Raw genomic sequence first — 20,096 nt, forward strand, 5'->3', positions numbered from 1 at the left:
AATTGTAGTATGTGATGTTTAGGTTAGATATTGGGGAAAAGAAATCTAACTTTAAGAATAACTAGGCATTGAACATAATACCATGGAGGGTGTAGCATCCCCTTTACTGGGAGGTACAGACAGATATTTTGCAAAGGATGGGCTTAGTTTGGCTTGCCACAGGAGGATGAACTAGGTAGCCATTACAGTTCCTTCCAGCCTTGAATTTCTCTGATCTTGTTAAGATTTCACAGCACAATACAGGTTTTGAACTGCTTGGTTAAACACTTGACAGTGGGGCTTTCCTGAATTTATTCATTAGCGTCTGCAAGAGGAAGGCACAACACTTTAATTTTTTCATTTCCTATGGAAATTAACTGAGTTTTTTGATCACACATTTACATACACTGTTTGAATGTACACTATAGTCTCAGGTAGATAACTTTCACCTGCCAGCAGTTTTTCATGTCCAGTTATATATTTGCGGGATGGCTGACCACATGCAGGCCAGGGTGTTATTTTCAAATATCTCTCCAGATCAGCAAACCTCTGTGTTCTTATGGAGCCTGTTGGGTGACAGTAAGATGAGTGTGACTCTAAGAGCTCTGGCTATATGGATCAGATTACAAGATCATTTACTGGTTTAATCCATTTTTAACTGGATTAAAAAAAAAAAAAAAAGGAAAAAACCACCTCTGTTTGTACTATACATTTCACTTTGTCCAGCATTTGAGCAGAAGGCCCCAAAGTACAAAACTACTGTGTCACAGTTTCCCGCAGGTGGGAGTTTTGCTTTTTTGTCGTTTCTTTCTGTGTCCTGCAAGAGCATAAAAACATGAATTTTATCTGTTGTATGCAGCTAAAATATAAACCCAAGTTTTTCTTTAATCTTCCCTGTTACAGTTGTCTCATTCCTCTTGTAAAATAATGAGTGAACGCACCCCATTTGGCTTAAAGCAACAGATCCATATCCAGTTAATTTGCGGATAAATATGGGTTTCTGCTATTGATGTTTCTTGATCCACACAAAGTGGTTATATTAATACTGAAACATTATTAATCAATACGTAGCTCTTTAAAAATACATCACTAAGACTAGCCAATTACCTTTAAGTATATATCAAAGGCGACAGAGTAATTTGACTTACACTCATGATCCATTAGAGAGTTCCAAACAATTTAATTATAAATATATTTTTATCTGCAGTGAAACTTACAAAGAAAATACAAATTTCTATTCTGGCCTCGAAAAAATTAAAAAAACCCCAAACTGATTCTTCAGTTTTTCAGGGTGTTTGTTGTTTTTTTTTTTTTTTTCGTTTAGGAAACTACAAAAATATGCTCAAATTCATCTTAGTCTCCTAAATTAAAAGTAAATAAACTATGTGTTATCTCATACTACTTTTAAGATAGTCTGCTCTGTAAGATCACAAAAGTGAGTTATAAGGAAAGATCATGTCATTAAGTGTATAGTTCTGTTTGGTTTTATAACACTAATTAACTCTATTGACTTTCATTGAAATTGCATTATTCCCCCCTCTAGCAAAGGAAAATCTGACCAAAGCATACAGTCTATCTGTAAATGCTCAGAAGCATGTTCTTTATTCAAAGTATATAGGCTGTAATTTTGGGAAGCATACAGTGTATTTTTTAAACCTTGCTGAAAGTTAGCAAAACCTCCTCTGACCTATTTATGGAGTCGCTACTGATGCTTCTGCTTTGGGAAAGGAATGTGTTAGCTGAAGTAGAGTATTGCACTGTGTTTTACAATTAGATGAGAAACTCTATATTTTCCTTTGAGATTATCATACCATTTTTCATTTAAATTTTCTTATTTAAGTAGACTATTTCCCCTCTGGCTCATGTCCCTCAACACTTACCCAGCGTAAGCAATCTACGGAGAATAGCGCGAGGTGTACCTGATTGTCATTCAATGCAAGTGAAATCTTTAGGTGAACATTAGTCACTCTTTTAGACATGTTAGCTTGAAGTGGAAGCAGTCAATTATAGAGTAGAGGCTTTATGGCTACATTATTACCATCATACTATTAGGTTTTCAGCAGTAGCATTCTGTTTGATCGATCCGTGCCAAGACATTGATGGATAGTTTTGTTCTCCAAATGTCAAATATGTGGGACTTTTGTACTTTATTTATTTACTGATGCAGTACTGTACTGTGGATATCTTTCCTTTCTACATCATTCTGGCTTCAACAGCTAATCGCGATTCATTTTATTTGAAGTTTTGTTGTTGATTTCAATAGTGTTCTTAATCTTTCTCATGCTTTTGCATTACAGAGGAAACTATGCTATTGTATTGGATGTACACTTCACTGGACACGCGAAAGTTTCACAGTTGTATGAGGGCCTCGGAGAGCAAGAGATGTTGCTGATTGAGAAATGCGTGTGCACGGCGCTATCCCATGCGTAGTGAATTTTGAGATCCTGATCTCTCCTGAATGCATCTATGTGTTGTGCTTGTTTGGGCTCTTCATTATTTTATGCCTCTCTCATACATCACCATAATTTTGGAATAACACTAGCTTCAAGATGCAGGTTTAGTTTAGGTCACAGGCTTTAACCTGAGTACTATTTTTTAACTAAATATATGCATTTGTAAGTATATTCAAAAGTAAAAATACTGCTATTGACACTAATCAATAGGTATATAAGCATACTCTTTTTTGGTTTTGATGGGGCTGAAGCAGCATGTAAATACAAGCAAAGAGCAAATATACATAGGGTGCTGTTAATCTAGCTCCAGCAGGACTGAGAAGAAACTCCTCAACCTGTTTGTGAGGGGCGCTGGTTCTAAATACTTTAACCTTCTGCCAGGACTTTCCTAACGGTGTTACTGAATCCATTCTTCAAGAAAAAGAGAGTAGAGGAAAATGGGAAACTGAAACTCACCAAAGGTTTCTCTTCAGTCTGGTAAAGCATCAAGCCTTGTGGACAGAAATGGGCAACCATTTCCGCACCCATCCTGCATCCATGGCTCCAGTGACACAGAAAGTCAGAGCAACTGTCACAAACTAGAGCTATGTTTACGCAAGGAGGTTCAGGGAGCTGTAGTCCATGGTCCTACATCATCTAGCGATCGGTGGGCTCCGTTACAGTCTCTACCACTGTACAGCTGTTGTGCACGACATAATTGCCGTCTCTGCAACACTGTACTGGTCGCACCCGCAGGAAAGGAAATATGATTAATATTGTTAATACCAGTGAATTAGTATTTGAAAACCATCAATTTAGATAGATACTGCACAAGTCTCCCAGCAGGATGTGCGTTGGGATGTCAGTCTCATGGTTTGAATTCCTGGCAGCAGTAACGCTTTTTACCTGATCAGGTGTGTTAATGTTGAAAAAAAAAAAAAAAAGTGATTTGGATACGTTATAATTTTGATTACGGGAGCGTTATACTATTATTTCATCTTTTATCTGTGTGCCTCTTGGACAGCGTTACTGGTGCTGAGTAGGTATAATTCTCCACTCCAGAACTGACTGCAATTCAGTATTGTGCATGCGTGGGAAGTGACTCTGAATAATCTAGACTATGTAAATAAAGTTGTCATTTTACTTAGTGAGGATCACTCCTCGCTAATGGGAAGGACATTCATTTTACTTTAGTATTTGAACATTGAAATAATTAATTTTAGTATAACACTGGTTTTCTCTTTCAGTTTTTACTTTACTCCTTTGTACACATGCATTCACATATTTGAAAAAACACGTACACTAAATAAAAGCCGGTGCATTCCATATGTATTTTAGAGTTAAAAAAGGGAGGCAAGGAGAGCGTAAGCTGATGCCCGGTTCATGATAGCACTTAATCAAATCCTTAGTTGATTCAAATGCGTTTAAAGCACAGGCTGAATTAGGGCATAAAACCTGGATCTAGCATTTATTGAACCTTGATCCAGAGTTTGGTGAAGGAAATGGAAGTAAAAATACTGTGTTCAGTGGGCTTCAGACCGGACGCTAAATAACAGACAGCTGAGGCACGGGGGGCAGCACCTCAAAAAACAGGCACAAGTGCCATGTAGTTAACAATGAAGTCAAAATAATTCGATTTCCTGCTTGCCTTTTTCAGGAAGAACTACATTTTTACATTTGGAAAAAAGAGAAGTTGAACTTTTGTAAGACATTAGCAAAGGTAAACCAGACTAGCTCGGGGAGAGGGATCAGTGGAGAATAGGGGAAAGACCAGAACGCTGAAGACAAAACAGAGAGAAGCTTTCTGTCTATTGCCACGTGTCATAACTGGAAGTGCGAGGTAATTTAGAGTAGACAGTAGGCAGTGGTCTAATTATTAGTGTGGTCTAATTTCTTAAATAACATAGAGATCTCAATTTAATAAACCCCCAGTTGCATGTGGGTGAGTGACATACATCATACACACCTGCATTACCTTCATTTTATACTGCTTCATCTGCTGGACGCACAGTAGGATAGTGACCATCGGGATGATTATTAAATCTCTAAGTCAGTCCCATTTAAGTTACTTATTTCCAAAGTATCTTATTTCCCTTGTTCCGTTAAGTGCCCCTGCCACAGTGCTCAAATCTCGATTGTTGGCTTTTGAAGCCTCAGCAATGAGACTTAAGATGAAGTCAGCAGCGACACAGTGACCGCAGCTCACATAAGCTTCCTGAAGCTGATCTACAGCAAATCCACGAATAGACAAGAGTTACCAGTGTTACCCTCTTCCCGTTATGGTGAATTTATTTGTATTCAACAGGATTGCATTGGGACCAACGGATAGACAAAAGAAGAGCAGCTGGTGGCGGATTAATAGAATGAGGCTCATATTGTTAGGTAGATAGGCCAGATAACTGCCCCAAATGGTTTTCACTAGCAGCAGGGAAAGGGGGGATGATTCGGTGCCTCCACAGCTGCTGTGACTTTTGCTGTTTCCCGACTCTATTGCTCTCTCTGCTGCCATGATGGCAACCTTCGCCCCACCCCTACTGCTGCTGTCACTAATTGAGCATCTGCTCCGTTTCTGTTACTGCTGCCTTCACTCTATTTTAGCCTCTTCTTTTACTTGTGCTAATGTACTTTTGTCACGGCCACGGAGACATCTGTGTCTACCTGATAGGAGTTGCAGGGGAGCTTTAGAGAAGGTAGAGCTTTCCTCTTGCACTGGAGAGAGTATCTTCCTGCACTCTCTGCTTTCAAATGTTTCACGATTTATCCCATCAGCTGCTGTTGTCAGGTTCGATTCACAATCGCTTCTCCAGCCCTCTGTCCTCTCTTGATTTTCCTTCCAAAAGAGTAATACCGCAGAATAAGCAGGATAATTTTTCTACCAAGGTTTTATATATTTTGACTCTTTTCTCAGGTTATAGCCATCAGGAGCAAGCTGCTGTCATAGATAAGCTAATATATACTCCTGCAGTAGACAGCCAATGTGTGTAAACCATCCTTACCTACACTGGTATTGCTCGAGGCTGTAGTAAGCTATGCTTCAGCAGCTCTTGAATTAACAGGTTTTGTCTGTCTGTAGTGATTTCCCGAGTACAACTCCTACAGTAACGCTTGGTCAATGGATATTTTGGTAATTTCCATTTTTTCTCAAATCTGAGAATAAAATAGCATAAGTTTAGATACCTAGATGGCTTATCTTATGAAGAAAGAATTAGTAGATTGGGGAGGACCGACTTAAAAGAAGACTGGAGTGATGAGAATGGCAGTCTTCAAGAAGTTAAAAAGCCATTGCTAAGAGGAAAGGAGTAAAGTTAGGAAGGAAACAGGGGAATTATGTTGCAGGAAGTGATAGCTAGATTAGATACCAGGAAAAAAATTTAATGGGATGCACAGGGAATACTGGATACCTATGTGGAGAGGCTGTGGAGTTACTGAAAAACAGGTTAGGCAGATAATTAAGTTGGGAAGAGACTCCGTTGGATGTCATTGAGGTCCCACTCAAAGCAGGGCCTTTCCACCCTAAAGTCCTCCTATCCAAATTCTGTTTTTCCAATTTGGCTGAAAGGATTAATATGGGAGACTGTATCTTGTAGGCTTGCTAAAGTCAATGTAAACTGACACTGTGCTCTCCCTCTGTTCGCTGAACCAGTCATCTCAATACAGGAGGCAGTCAGGCCTGATTTGACCTCAGTAAATCCACGCTGACTGCTTTTCATCACCTTCTTGTCCTTTATTTGCATGGGTATGGCTTCAAGGAGGGCTTGCTCAATAATCGTCCCTGCAACAATTTTCATGTGATGCCCACATTTGGACATATGGATTTATATTTTTGTTCCTGGTGTTGGAGTTGTGCCCATTTGTATGTACATTTATGGTCTAAGTTGAGGGCTTTCTCAGCCCTTTTCCTGTTGTGCCAGACATTATTCATGTTCCCACCTTTGACCTCTTCCCCTTTGGTTCACCTATTACTCTTTCTTTTGTTGTTGAGAAAAACTGTGGTTCTATATGTGCAAAAAGCACCACTTTATTTTTTTTTTAATATATACTAACACTTTCTACGTGTTCACTTCCCACATTTTAACAGCTTTATTGTTTAATGAAATGAAAAAAGTAAGACCAAAAAATACAGCTTTATTGACAAAGCAATTCTTGACATGTAGTTGGAATACTAAAATATGTGTTGGAAAATTTCAGAATATTAAACCTCAAAACAGACCCTATGTTTACATTTTATAACATATGTTATGGCTAAGACTGAAATAGGACAATGTACAAAAAAGTAATAATTGTAAGCAATAATTGTAATATTTTGCATCATCAAAAATATATAGTTTATTAAAATGTTCTAAAAATCCTTGTTCCTAATTCAGGACCCAGTTATAGTTCCAAAGTTTTTCTGAAAAACGCTTGGATGTTTTGCTTTAGCCTTTGTGAAAGTTCCTTTCTTTGAAGTGTCTTTCCTCCCTCCATCAGACTTATTGCTCGTATCACACTGAGCTCAGATACCTTAGAATCAGCCTTAAGTTAAAGAAAAACCTTTGGATTGTTTCTCGTGCTTATTAATAAATATATAAGTAGCTATCTTGTGAAATGAGACATGAAGCCAAATAGTATTGAAACATTCTGTGTATATATACGTGTGTATATAAATGTGTCTGTGCTCATATATGAGAAAGCTCTAGGCCATTTTAAAGTAAGAATATACTGTGCTGTCACTGTATATAATTGTAGAACTCCTCTGATTTTGGTGCACCGATGTAAAGAAAGCAAAATCTCGTGTTGAATTTATTTTCAACAACAGGAAGCTAGTGTGGTTAGAAAAATGACTATATTCAGAGCCAAAAACCTTTCCTCGTCCGAAATCTGTGGTTATTTCAGGTTTTGATGCCATAGCTAAGAGCATATCTGGCCCCTTCTTTTCTGTAACTGGCATGAGTTCAGGAATAAAGCCGAGCAGAGAGAGGACTTCGGAATTTCCTGCACTCCTGCTGTGTAGATTCAAATGCTAAGTTTAAATAATGGATGAAGCTAAGATTATTATAATTGATCATTGTATGATTTATCTGGAGTAATTATAACTAGGTTGAGAAAGAATTTTCAAAAGCTAGTTTCCTGGTAGCCAGAGCCATTAAATAACAGTGTGCTGCCAAAACAAAAATTAGGTGGGAACATAGCCACAGAGTTCCGAATGTCTGTCCACCTGATTTATAACTACCCCTACGATGACAGTATCAGTGGTATTTTCTTATTAGGAACAGTAAGAGTTGTTTGAATTGTTTTTCTTATCTTTCTAACACAACTCTGCATTGTTTTAAGCTTAGTCAAGCATAATAACTGGAAAACTGCAAAGATATAATGTATAACAAAACTAAAAGGTGCAAGAGGTTGAAAAGGTTAATTAAAAGTGTAATGATCGCATTTACTGAGACAGTCCAATTAATCACTTTATTCCAGTGATCATGTGATACAGAAACCATTGCTACAGATAACTGATTTTTAGTGCCGGCATACATGGTCCGCGTTCATTAAAATGTGTGTTTTTCTACAAATGGAAATTTAACTTTTAAGTTGCTTTTATTTAGTTGAAAAGATTTTAAAATAGTAGCTAATGTTTAACCCTGTATCCTCACATAATACTTTGTCCGGCCCTATTCCCGCTGAGCAGTATGGGGGCATTGCCCCCTTGATACTTGTAGCCTTACGGCCCCATGGGAGGTTTGCTTACAGCGTAATGGGGTTGTAGGTATGGAAGAAATAAAGCACTGGAAATACATCATTATGTAACGCGATCTCTCTGAAACAGTGTATATGACCAACAAAGTGAATTCTCAAGTGTCAACAAGCACATCTAAATGTAATTTTTACCACGTCAACTGGAAAAAGGCAAAAAGAACCTTGAAGGATCAATTACAAGGGTCATAACCTTGTATTATCTGATTTGCTATAATATTCGCACGAGCTTTATTGGAACGGAACATAAATTTGAAAAATAGTGAGATTAGAAAGGAGTGCAATGCTAGAGCAAAGAGCTAGAAGCTTTCTCCCGGTTTATTTTGCTGGGGCAGCACTTTAGAGGGAGCCCATTATAAGCCGGAGAACAGTAGTTATGTTAACACGGTAATTAATCAAGTCTGAGGAAAAGAGGAAACAAGTTGTGAATTCAATTCTGCAGTAATAAAAAGAAATGCTGAAAGTTGCCCTGTAAATTGGCATGACTTTGGTAAACAGTCCCTCACTGTGTCTTGAGAACTCGCATGCAGTAAATCACTCCTCGTGGCAACCGTGTAGGTTTGAATATTTCCACAGGTTTATTCAGTATTTCTGTGTGTGCCAGTTCCTTCTCAGTTCTGTTTACTTTGTATTTAGCTAATAATAAGATACTGAACTGTATAACATGAGAGCATACGCAGCAACACATTTTCACTTTGAATATTTTAAGGGGAAATTAATTAGAAGAACTCAGCTGAAACCGTGGCGGTCGCCTTCCACATGACAGAACCAGCCTCTGACTCAGTACAGAGCGTGAATTCTATACGGAATGACTGAGATCACTCCCTCAGAAAAAAAATATATTCTGTATATGGTCCCAGTCACGCATAATCCATCCCTAACGCTAGCGCATTGTAGACACGGTAAAATGACCTTTACACCCTAAAACTCTTTAGGGTAGAACTGAAGTCATTGGTGCAGTAATGTGAGAAAGAGTGACTGGATCGGTTTGCAACAATTGGAAGTGTCTTTGTTTAGCTGCCTCTGATTTTGTTCATTCATTTCTGCCTCCTACGTGAGATGCCTTGGACAGAAAAAGTAAAAGTAGCATTAAAGAAACAAATTCTTGAACGGCGATTATTGAAAATTCAGAATAACTGTAGTGAATAAAAGGGATTTAACTATGCTGGTGCGAATATAATGCAAAACTGCCATCCTCGGTGCCATGTGGAAAATTAGGGACCCTGGCATAACCTTTAGATTTGTAGCAGAAAGGAAAGGTGATAGATCAGGATATTTGTTTGAGTGAAGACAGAAAGAATTTCAGCAGCAGACCACAATGTTGTTAACACTGGGGGGCAGGGCTTCCTCTCCCTCACTGCTCTCATGGAACAAAAATTTAAATCAGTTCACTGTGGGGCTGCAAGACTTCCTTTTACATAACCTGTAAGTCGAGCAGATGTCCCTCAGCCAACCCACCGGGCTTAGCCACCTGATTTTTTCTGCTCAGCTTTTCCCCATTCCTCCCCAGAAGAGACTGAACGTACCAAAGGAAATCTTAAGACATCATTTCTCCCCATTTTTATCAACCGATATCCAGCATAAGAGTTTTTTCTTGCGGTCTTTATCTGTAGCGTCTATTAAGTGCAACAGGAAACGGTCAACTAAAGGTATCAGGATCTAACTCTAAACAAGAGTCATGCTAAGTATCAGAGGCCGATCCAGTGGTGAACTTGGGCAATGCAAAATGCAACACTTAGGGCATGAGGACCTCTTAGTAGAATTAAACATCCGGAAACAGACCAAGAGATAGATTTAGGCATGTAAAATCAGGAGCCCCTGCTTTCAGGTGATATATAAAGATGCCCAGAATCCTTATAATTTTAAAAAGTAAAGCATCTGCTTATCATGATTATGGAAAGGGTTTGAAGTAGGACTGGCTGTACTCTGAAGGCCGAGTAGAAGACAAGTAGAACCTCAGAATAACATGAACACCTATTTACATCAGTCTCGTGATTTCTCAGGGATGACTTGATTTTTTTCTGCTATTGGGGATTAGAAATAATTTGCCCAGGAAAATGGTAGTTTATTTGAATGCATTAAGATGCAGATGATAATATTTCCCGTGCTTTCCTTATTTTTGTAATCTGTTCTTCTTACAAAGCAGAAGTACTTTGGTGAATCCCATAGCAGCACTTTTGTTAAAGTAGGATCATGGTTCTCATCTTTATTCTGGTTGGTTTTAGGTTCCTGTATGCCATATTCTGCAACGGCATTGAAGCAGGCCCATACCCGTGTGGTCACCTCTATCACTTTGTAATTTTGCCTTCCATCACATTAACATTTACTGCTCTCTTTACAGCATTCCCTTCACTAAAAACCCCAGAAAACCTACTAATGCTGATTACTTGCAAATAGTAATTGTAATTTTAACGGCAACCTCAGTAAATTGCTTTTTATGTACTGTAAGAAAATTGAAAACTAAGTGTCCATTTTGCTGTTTAATAAGTATGTTATAAAACAAGTTCTAGCCCTTTCACTCCTTCCGTCTAGGGGGAACACGAATAAGAAGCTCCACATCCAAATCCACTGAGAATCCTTTCTTGTGCACCACGGGGTTAACGGGAGTTGAGGAGACAGCCAAAGGCTCAGTAGGTGCAGAAATGAAATAGGAATGGGAATGCAAGGCAGATGAAAGATTAAGGTGAAGAGACTGTGAAAGAGGGTGAAGCGTAAGGAAGATCACACGGGGCAGAGGAAACCCTGTTAAAACTTGAGAAACATCTCTGGATAAGAGGCTGGAGCGTTCGGCCTGCTGCTTTCTGCTGTCGTATGGGGCCTGGAGTCCAGGACTGTTGCAGCTGTAATAAAGTTGGGCCAGGGTGGGAGGGGGTTCGGGAGATAACAATTATCAAAGTGGTAACACCTTATCCTGTAGCACAAGGCCTGTTTTTTCATCGGTAAAATCTATCGGCAAAGCATCTCACCTTTCATGCACGTGTTTCGCGTGCAGTGGAAGAGCTGTGAGGCGGCGATCCGCGGAGAGGTAAGTTAGTATCAGTGGGCCCGTTATTGCTGCCCCAGCGGTTTTGCACGTAGTGTAGAGCAAACCGCCCGGTAGGAGGACGTGTTTGGGCGTCTCCGCTCTGTGGGTGTTGGGAGCTGCCGCTTTCCCGCCGAGGCAGCAGCTCCTGGCTCTGGCTGTGCTCTGCCCTGGCTCTGCCCGCGCCGCGTGAGGGGAGCGCCGGTAGCAGCCGAGCAGCTCGCGGCCGCTGGTGACTTCTGCCGGGAGGCAGCATGCTGGTGTGTGCGGATGGGCTCTGCTGGGCCTCTCCTCACGGGTGGGAACCTGCCCCTCGCACGCAGGCACGGGGCATCGCTCGGCACCCGCCTGGAAGTAACTTCCCTCGGGGTCTGCGGTGGTTTGGCAGGAGTGGAGAGCTGCGTGGTTTGGCAGAGATTTCCAGAATGGGCCCAAAGCAAAGCGGAATGGGGAAAGAGGAAGCTCTGGGTGGGGAAATGGCGGTGGGAAGGAATCGTTACTTGTCCCAGGCCCCTGCTCGGACACCCGCAATCCGTATCCAAGTGTCCCAAGAGAGTGGAGAACTGAAAAAGGATCTCCTTACACAGACCTCTCCCAAAGGATGCTGGCAGGAAAAGTAGCTCTGGATTAGATCCATTTGCTCTTAACGTAGTCACTACCTAGTAAGAGCCAAATTCCTGCCTGTCTTAATAATTTAAGCTTTGCAGAACAGAAGCTGGGTGAAATTTTGACCTCATGCATTACTGCTGTGTAAGTAATCCTCAGAAACGCTCTCAGTATTGTTAACTGTTTGTAGTTGCCACAGGATTTAGGAATAATTTTGCAATAAAAATAAAGCATGAAGTGTGTTCTGGATGGTAAATTTTGCATTAAAACATGATTTAAAAGCTTGGGAAAGCTGGCATTAATGAGAAGAGTTGGTTTAGGCAGTCTTGTTTAATTCAAATGCAGTTGATGCATATCTCTTATGTGCTATATGTTAGTCTTGGTTTTAGAACATAGAAATAATTTGTATAATGTGATGATAAATATGCCAGAAACAATAGCTAGAAACACGTGTATCAAAATAGAAAAGGGGAGCAGCAAGTTGCAGCCAGGGGTACTTTTAGGAAAAAAAAAAAAAAAAAGCCAAACAAAAAGCCTGGTAGGTGTTCAGAGTTGACACGTAGAGAAATGCGAGTCTTGGGTACCTATAAGTTATATGAAAGGTATAAATGAGCACAACTGTTGTTATGAACAGTTTGCACCTAATTCAGCTTTCATCCAAAATAACTTTCACTGCTGTTTGTGTGGTCAGTGAATTGGCTTACGCTTTATTTTTTAAAAAAGATTGATTAAACTATCCCTTTTGATTTTTTTGAGGTGTTCATATTTACAGTGCTTTTTAATTCTGTATCAGCATTTAGTACGTTTTGGACCCTTGATGGAAAACATGTATATGATTACCAGCAAAGAGGTGCTTTATTTCATCTTGGGTTTTCTTTTAAAGAACGCTTTCTAATAGATCATACAGTAAGCTGATGTCTGTTCGTATTGAAATGCCCCATTCAGAGCTCTTCCACAGAATCTTGTTTTAAAGAGTGGAATTCAGCAGTTGACTCCCAGGCACAAATAACCATGTAATTACTCTGCAATCACATAGTAATTAGCATGTGCTATTCATATATTGCATAATTATATGCCCTGCAGATTACATAGTAATTATATTTGTACTAAACATATAATTCTATATACTGTATAAAAAAAAACTTTGAGAGTTCATAGTTAAGATTATAGTAGTACGCTAATGCAATGCAACATTTTATATAAAAATGTTACATTTTTATGAGAGGGTTGTGTTTTGGATACCTCTTCTGCATCTGGTGTTGCTTAAACCGCGGTAGGCTGCTATTAGGAGAAAAGCTTGGCTCTGTTAATTTACAGTGAAATGTTGCATGTTTATAATTTTGTAATTTGTGACAATAAGCAAAAAGTTGCAGTTTATTGTGCAAGAAACTGGGATCGGAAAGGCCTTGGAGTATGAATGTTAAACGTACAAAGGTTAAATGTAGGAACTCACGGAACGTAGTTACAGCGTATCGCTCAGAGTGAAAAACAATCTGATGCTACTTAGGCATTTGCGTTATTTCAGGGTAGGTTAGATACATGGGATAGCGGAGGGCGAGGTATTTGTCTAAGGTGAATTTGCTCGCACCGAGGCCGGTCTGGGGCACAGCCAGTTCGGGCAGCTGCAGTGCCTCCGTGCAGCCGAGTACAGCACCTTTTCTTGCCATGGGAAAAAGATAAAAAGGTTGATTTCTTGATTTGGGAGTGGGAGGCAAAGCGGTAGGAGAATAGAGAAGAGTGGCACTGAGCTGTAGAAGCGTCTTGGACTGAGTTTTTGGGAAAAGGTGGAAGATCTGGAAAAAAAGCTGTCTTTTAAGAGGAACTTAGAGGTCATTTGTGATGTTTTATGTGTGGCCAGCCCCCCCTAAGAGGTTGCTGCTGAGTTTTAGATATTTGCAAAATGTTTTGTTCAGCTTGCAAATTCAGTAGCAATGGGAAGTTAATGTATTTTCTTGGATCTGTGATCTTGGCATTCCTAATGTCCAAAGCAGCACTACAGTTATTCTTAATTGAATTTTGCATTCTAACGCCGGTTGCCTTCATTTTCAAGCAAAGCGTATATTGGGTTTTAATATCTGGATAATGTATTGCAAAATTAAATGTGTAATTATAGTCTTGACTTTTATCTGAGTTTATTTTCTTCTGTAACTTCTCGTGGCGTGAGCGTTTGAGAGACATACTCCTTGTTTTAAAATGTTTCTCTCACAGTCGCTTGTTAATTCTACATCAGCTTCTTCAAAACTTCATAAAACTTCCATGGTTCCGGTGGCATCTATAGATCTCATAACAATGTCTTTAACTGAGCGTGGAGCTTACAGGCTTGCGGGTGGCCTTAGAGAGCCCCCCATCGCGGGGCTGCACCTGCTTTCCTTTCTGGCTGGGTGGGCTGTTTTCATAGCTCAAAAACTGCAGTAACGGGCTTGTGGCTTTTACATTCTGCAGAGTGCACAAATTATATTGAAATGTTTTTTACCTGGTGTAGAAACTGAATGTCATTTATGCTGTTCCAGGGAAAAATGAAAAAAAAAAAAAAAAAAAAAAAAGCCAGAGTTTTACAACACCAGAATTGGGAGCCCATGTTCTCGCTGTGTTCTCGTGCGATGGGCCAAACGTCTCCCTTCCAATTTACAATTTACCAGCAATTTTAATAGCTTTTTAGCAAAGCCAAGTCTTACCCAATATTCATCCCGCATGTCTGCTGCAAAGAAGATGGAGTACAGCCTGCCCGGTGTAATCATCATTTACTTGCCAGCATTCTGATCCTAACGCATGCCTGTGCTCTTGTTCACTCATTAAACCATTACCTTAAGAAACGTAAGGACTGGTCACAGTTTCTGGCACTGAAAGTTTTGTATGTGAGAAATATATATTCGGGATCTCATTAACAGTGAAATAGACGCAAACATCAAACCACAATATAAATGTGACGCATTTCTTACTGCTGTTGTGTTGTTTTTTCTAGTGGAGCCAGTACTTTCAAAGGGGAACAATTGCTTGGATGCAGCAAAAGCTTGTAACCTAAATGATACCTGCAAGAGGTTCAGATCTGCTTACATAACCCCCTGCACCAGCAGCACGTCTAATGAAATCTGTAACAAGCGGAAGTGTCATAAGGCCCTCCGGCTATTTTTTGACAAAGTTCCCCCAAAGCACAGCTACGGGATGCTCTTCTGCTCCTGTCGAGACGTAGCCTGTACAGAAAGGAGACGGCAGACTATTGTTCCTGTGTGTTCATATGAGGACAGGGAGAAACCAAACTGCCTGAATTTACAAGAATCCTGCAAGAAGAATTACATCTGCAGGTAAGATAGCCCATGGCAGGGGAGTGATTAATGAGGTACCAGAGAGAACTTTTTGGTACTGCTGGATTTGCCAGGACTAAGGGTCAGAATATCCACTAGGGAAAAGGATGAGTCAGGGAAAAAAGCAAACGCCTCTGACATCCTTAGCAGAATAACAAAAGCCTGCACCTGGTTCCGTTGTGTGCCTTCTCCAGTACTGTTCACAGCTACTCCCTCGCATTATGGAGGAATCTTTAAACCCCCGGTTTAATTTTTACAGATTGTCGTTGGAAACATTTTCATTAGGTGTCGCTAGTAAATGGTATCTCGGAATGATTTTTGTGTCCCATTAGTGACCAGGTGAAAATAGAATTATTCATTATAATGGGATTTATTTTCATTGTAATCTTACATGTGAGCATTAGTAACTGTGAATACAAGCCACATCTTGGACTTGATAAATGGTCACAATGCACAGAATACTCGTTGGTTTTTCCTTCATTGGAAGGAAAGGAGCCCACATTTGCAGACTAGATGCCACTGTCTTCATAGAGCTGTTTTAGCCTTGGTGTTGTTTTGTCTCCCCTCGCCTGACGAGAGCGCTGGGCTGATACAACTGGAGGGTCGCTGATTCAGTGGCCCGATTCCCAGCTTCTTCCCTCTGTGCGTTGAGCCCGGAGAGGCAGTGCTGCTTCACGGGACAAACGGGGTCCTTTCACCTGCAGCAAGTTCCCTGCAGGTTGTCACACAACACTTGTTCAGTGGCGTACAGGACCCCCTCTGCCCTTAGGAAATGCTTTATTCCTACATAGCGTGGTGTATGTTTATATTAGAACGCTGGTTGTGCTGATGTCGTATTTATGAAGTTATGCCCAAGAATCTTGCTCGTTTCTGATGTGTAAATTCCTTGTAGGTTATCCAATTCTACGAATTAGCAAGCAAGGAAATAAACACTATTGTAAAATGTCAAGGACACTGAAGATATGATATAAATCTTCATAAGTGCTTACATACGCCTGGTAAAATATTTACTTTGAAGTTCGTTTATGAGATCTCCACCGCTCATCTTAAATGTTTAGCTGAAGCACTTCGGACATGCCCCAGTGCTGTTCAGAGGCGAGGAGGCGAGCAGCACCCTACCCTTGATGGCTCAGGGGAAATCTGAAGACAGTTTTGTGCTGCCCCAAATTAGAGCAGATTGAAATCAGAGCAGGGTTCTCATTTCGGTCCTGTGAGTTGCATCCAGCACCTTCATAACTGATGCTATTGCAGTTCCTGAAAGTTGGATACACGTAGTCTCAGAACCACCTGTTTTCCATTTCCATGTTACGCCATTAATCTTTTTGCTTATGCATTTTGTCTTCCCTGTACACAGGCCCTGTTAATTAATATAGTTGCAGTATCTTTACTGTGTTTTCTGCCAACCTTTCAGTGCGTTACAGTGCCAGTGAGATGGGAAGGAGGATTTTATAGGGAGACTTCTTCCTATCAATCAGGCTGTAGAGTTCAGGAATTACTTAGTTAAATTAATGCCATTACGTCTCTCTCAGGACTATGTTTTCCTTTGGTCGCTTTGATCTATGTTGTCTTAGTAACAAAGTTTTTAATGGCATTTTGTTTAATTTGACTTCATGAGTCTGGTGGCGTGCTTTTTCCATTGCAATGCTGCAGGGGGAAGCTTGGTAAAATCTTTGCTCCCGTTGCCCAAAGTTGCAGCTGGCACTGGGTTGAAAATGGATTTCTTTACAGGTTCTTCCTGTGGCTTCTTTTCTTTAAAATACCGAAGTTAAAAAGTTTGGACTCTTCCAAGGCTCAGTGAGACCTAGCTTGAGGGCGAGGGGCAGCGCTGGTACAAGGGAAGGGGTGGGCAAATGCCTGTGTGGTCTGGGGCAGTCAGTGAACGCGACACAGGTCCTCCGCTGGGGGTAAAGCACGCTTGATGTGTTGCTGAGAGTCATCTCACGCAGGTGTTAATACCTCCTCGGCTGTCTAAACTGCTAGTGTAGGTAATGCCTTCCCTCTCTGCTGTCACGGAGAGGAGGAATCAGCAGCAGAGCTATTCCAGCCTATCCATAATATGGTGAAAGACATTTTGTGTCTGTGACTTGTGCACTTAGAGAGAGAGCTGGTGTGATTTGTTCCCCTTGTTCTGCAGGAAAACAGGGACTTGGGCAGGGGAGGGGAGGAGAGGAAGGGGAGATGGTCTCCTCCCTGCTATTTAAAGCATTGGCACTGATAAATATCAGTCTACATAGTAATTCCAGATATGTTTAGAATAATTGAAAGCAGTAGTCAGTAGGCATATAATTCTAACTCTGATAACTTCTATTTCATTTTGAAATCAGAAAGGGTATCTAAATGGGAGAATAATTTGAGGATATGTTCTGCCTACTGTGAAACAGAGTCATTTAGAAACTATTATTTGCATGCCTATTACATCTATTAAAGCTTCTTCGTGATGCTAGTTAAGACAATGGAGCCAAGTTCTAAACAGTTTCTGAAAGTACACTCGCAAATACTTTACGAATGCTGCTTACTCAGAAATGCAAGATTTGAATCTGCCCATACTCTGTATAAAATATCAACTGGGTCTGTGCAAACAAGTATTTAAACATTCAGTTTTGGATGCTTTTTAAAAGCTTGGTGCTGGATGCATATATCACTGAATCTGGTTTTGAAACTGAGTTAAGAGCAGGGAAGCGATTTGGCCAAACTGCAGGTACCACTAACTGAGATGGCAGGATGCTTTGCTAATTTTTTTTCTTTTTTATTCCTTAATCTATCTGTTATATTACGTAAACTCTCAATTGAGGGAAAAAGAGACCAGAAATGTCAGGAAATGCAAATAAGTTCTGACTTATGTAAACTGTCCTAATTTTTCAACTTCATCAGAATACTGAATGGTTCACTTTCATTATCATTTTTCTGCTGCCTCTACTTGTATCCCAGTCCATATCCAGCTTTGAAACCGATTGGAGTCTCTCAGGCATGCCTGTCAATGCTCACTGAAAAGAAAAGCAAAAAAAACCCCAAAGAACAAAAAGAAGCCATTAGAGTTCCTTTTTATTATGAACATAAACAAAATTTCTAAGGAAAGTCAATATACTGTCAAAGACTTTCACCGGTGATGTTGTCCTGGAATAGCTCAAACCTCTGAGGAACCGCCTGTTCTGATCACTTCAGCCACCAATTAAACTTCAGAAAGTTGACTGGCATGTTTTAAAAATATCATTCTGCTGTAAATGCAGGGCAGTGTGCTTCATTTTTGCCGCTATCATATTTGACAGTATTTCAAACACTATTTTCTTTGAGTAATGGAAGTGTGAGTCATTAGTGTGGTCTTTTGAATAATCTGTGGTTTGAATTTGCATACTTCCTCTGTCTCCTGGATATGTTCAGAAGGCACTGACCCGAATGATAACGATACAGACACATTATTTATTGAAAGAACAGTATCAATCCAGTCACCTGCTGCATAGATCTGAAAAGAAGGATAGCATAAAATGAGGCATTTTTTGTTAATGTAAGAGTCCAGTAACGGCATGTTTCTTGTCCTCCACAATTACTATATTCAAAATGGTTGGTAAAATCATTGAGGCTCCTTTTTAAGGTGAAATAGCCAGAAAGTAGTTCTTGACTAACTTCAGAAGACAGCTGTTTGGACTTCTTTTCTTTGGCTAAAATAAATACTATTCTTAATGTTTTGCCTTTAGTTCTGTAAAAAGCAAATGTTGATGGCTACAGCTATTTGATAATGAAAAAAAAAAGATGAAATGGCTGCATAACATATTTAAATAACTTTTCCTCGTGGGATGTCTGAAGGATAATAATGAAATGTCCTACTAGGTTTCAGTAGATGGGTCGTCTCCCTGAAAATACAATGAAGATACTTTCAGCGCTGTGTATTCAGAGGTCTAAATCTTTACAAATGTGCTTTCACTGGTGTGCTTTTACCTCTTGACCAGTTTCTGGTCACCTATTCTATCCAGTCTTCATTTTGTTGCAACCACCCATTCAGGTCTGTATGAAAGATATCTGCATCTACAGGTATAAGAACACCGTGTGAAGATAGGCAAACATTTTCATCAGCGCATAAAAGAGTTCATCCACAGTAAAAGCTAGAACAAAAGCTCAACTGCTTGCTACATTTCCTGAAATGTAAGAAATTTGCCAAGAAATTAATTTTCCTTCTTTATATTCTGTTGAAAACTTTTAATGATAATTCACCATGGAAAAGGGAGGCACTGTATCTGTGCTCCTTTTCCGTAAGGCACGTGCAAATCTGCAAGTGCTTTATAGCAGTGCCTGTTTGGAAAAGTGGCTTCTCTGCGTATGATTTCTGGGCTGTTCCTGCAACGTGTGCCATTGCTGCCTGCAAACCCTACATCCTCGTGGATGAGATTTGCCAGAGAAGGTGGTGTTTCAATACTGCAGGCAAGTCTATGATGAGATGTTATAAACGTGCAGTCAGCCGATCTTGTCCTGCTATAGCAGAGCCCAGAACCTTGTGTTAGATGGGAGCCTTCCTCACGGTTTTAACAGGTAGAGGGAGGAGTGTACAAAGGGGATGCGTGAGGGGAGAGGGAAGAGGGGAAGAAGAAATACGCCCTTTTCCTCAAATTCCCTATTCCTCAGACTTGTCTTTCCTTTCTCTCACTTTCTCTCTTGCTTTTCTCTCATGCCTCTTCCCCTCGCATAGTCTTCTTTCATCTCCTCTTTCCAGATCTCCCAGTCATTATCTGACTTTCACCGCCTCTCTGCCGCATTTGAATTCTCTCTATTACAGCCACTTACAGTCCCTCCTCACCTGCTCCTCTGCGTGTTGTTCTTTTGCTCCCTCAATTTCCTGCCACAGTCCAGTGATCATCTGTAATTCAGAAAATGAGAGGGAAAACGTAGGTGCTGCCTCCCTTTCTCAGCCTTGTAGCTTATATTGGTTACAACTCAGTTGGCCAACTACTAAGCTTGACTGCTCGGACGCAGACTGGCTGTAGCTTTAGGTGTTAAAAGGACACTTAGCGGATATTTTCTTGAAGGACACAGTAGCATTAT

The 20,096-nt window shown here is 40.3% G+C and overlaps 1 protein-coding gene across 1 annotated transcript in view; it reads left to right on the top strand.

Annotated features, from left to right (window-relative positions):
• GFRA1 (GDNF family receptor alpha 1) overlaps positions 1-20,096 on the top strand; it is a gene marked incomplete at its 5' end in the record, with an annotated part of 145,238 nt that overhangs the window by 77,862 nt on the left and 47,280 nt on the right. The window contains one exon of the mRNA XM_082486271.1: positions 14,726-15,065. Within this exon, the coding sequence (XP_082342397.1) occupies positions 14,726-15,065 (340 nt within the window). The remainder of the gene's footprint in view (positions 1-14,725; positions 15,066-20,096) is intronic.

Source organism: Vanellus vanellus (assembly GCF_965231255.1).
Source record: "Vanellus vanellus genome assembly, chromosome: 7".
In the NCBI taxonomy this organism is placed as follows: domain Eukaryota; kingdom Metazoa; phylum Chordata; class Aves; order Charadriiformes; family Charadriidae; genus Vanellus; species Vanellus vanellus.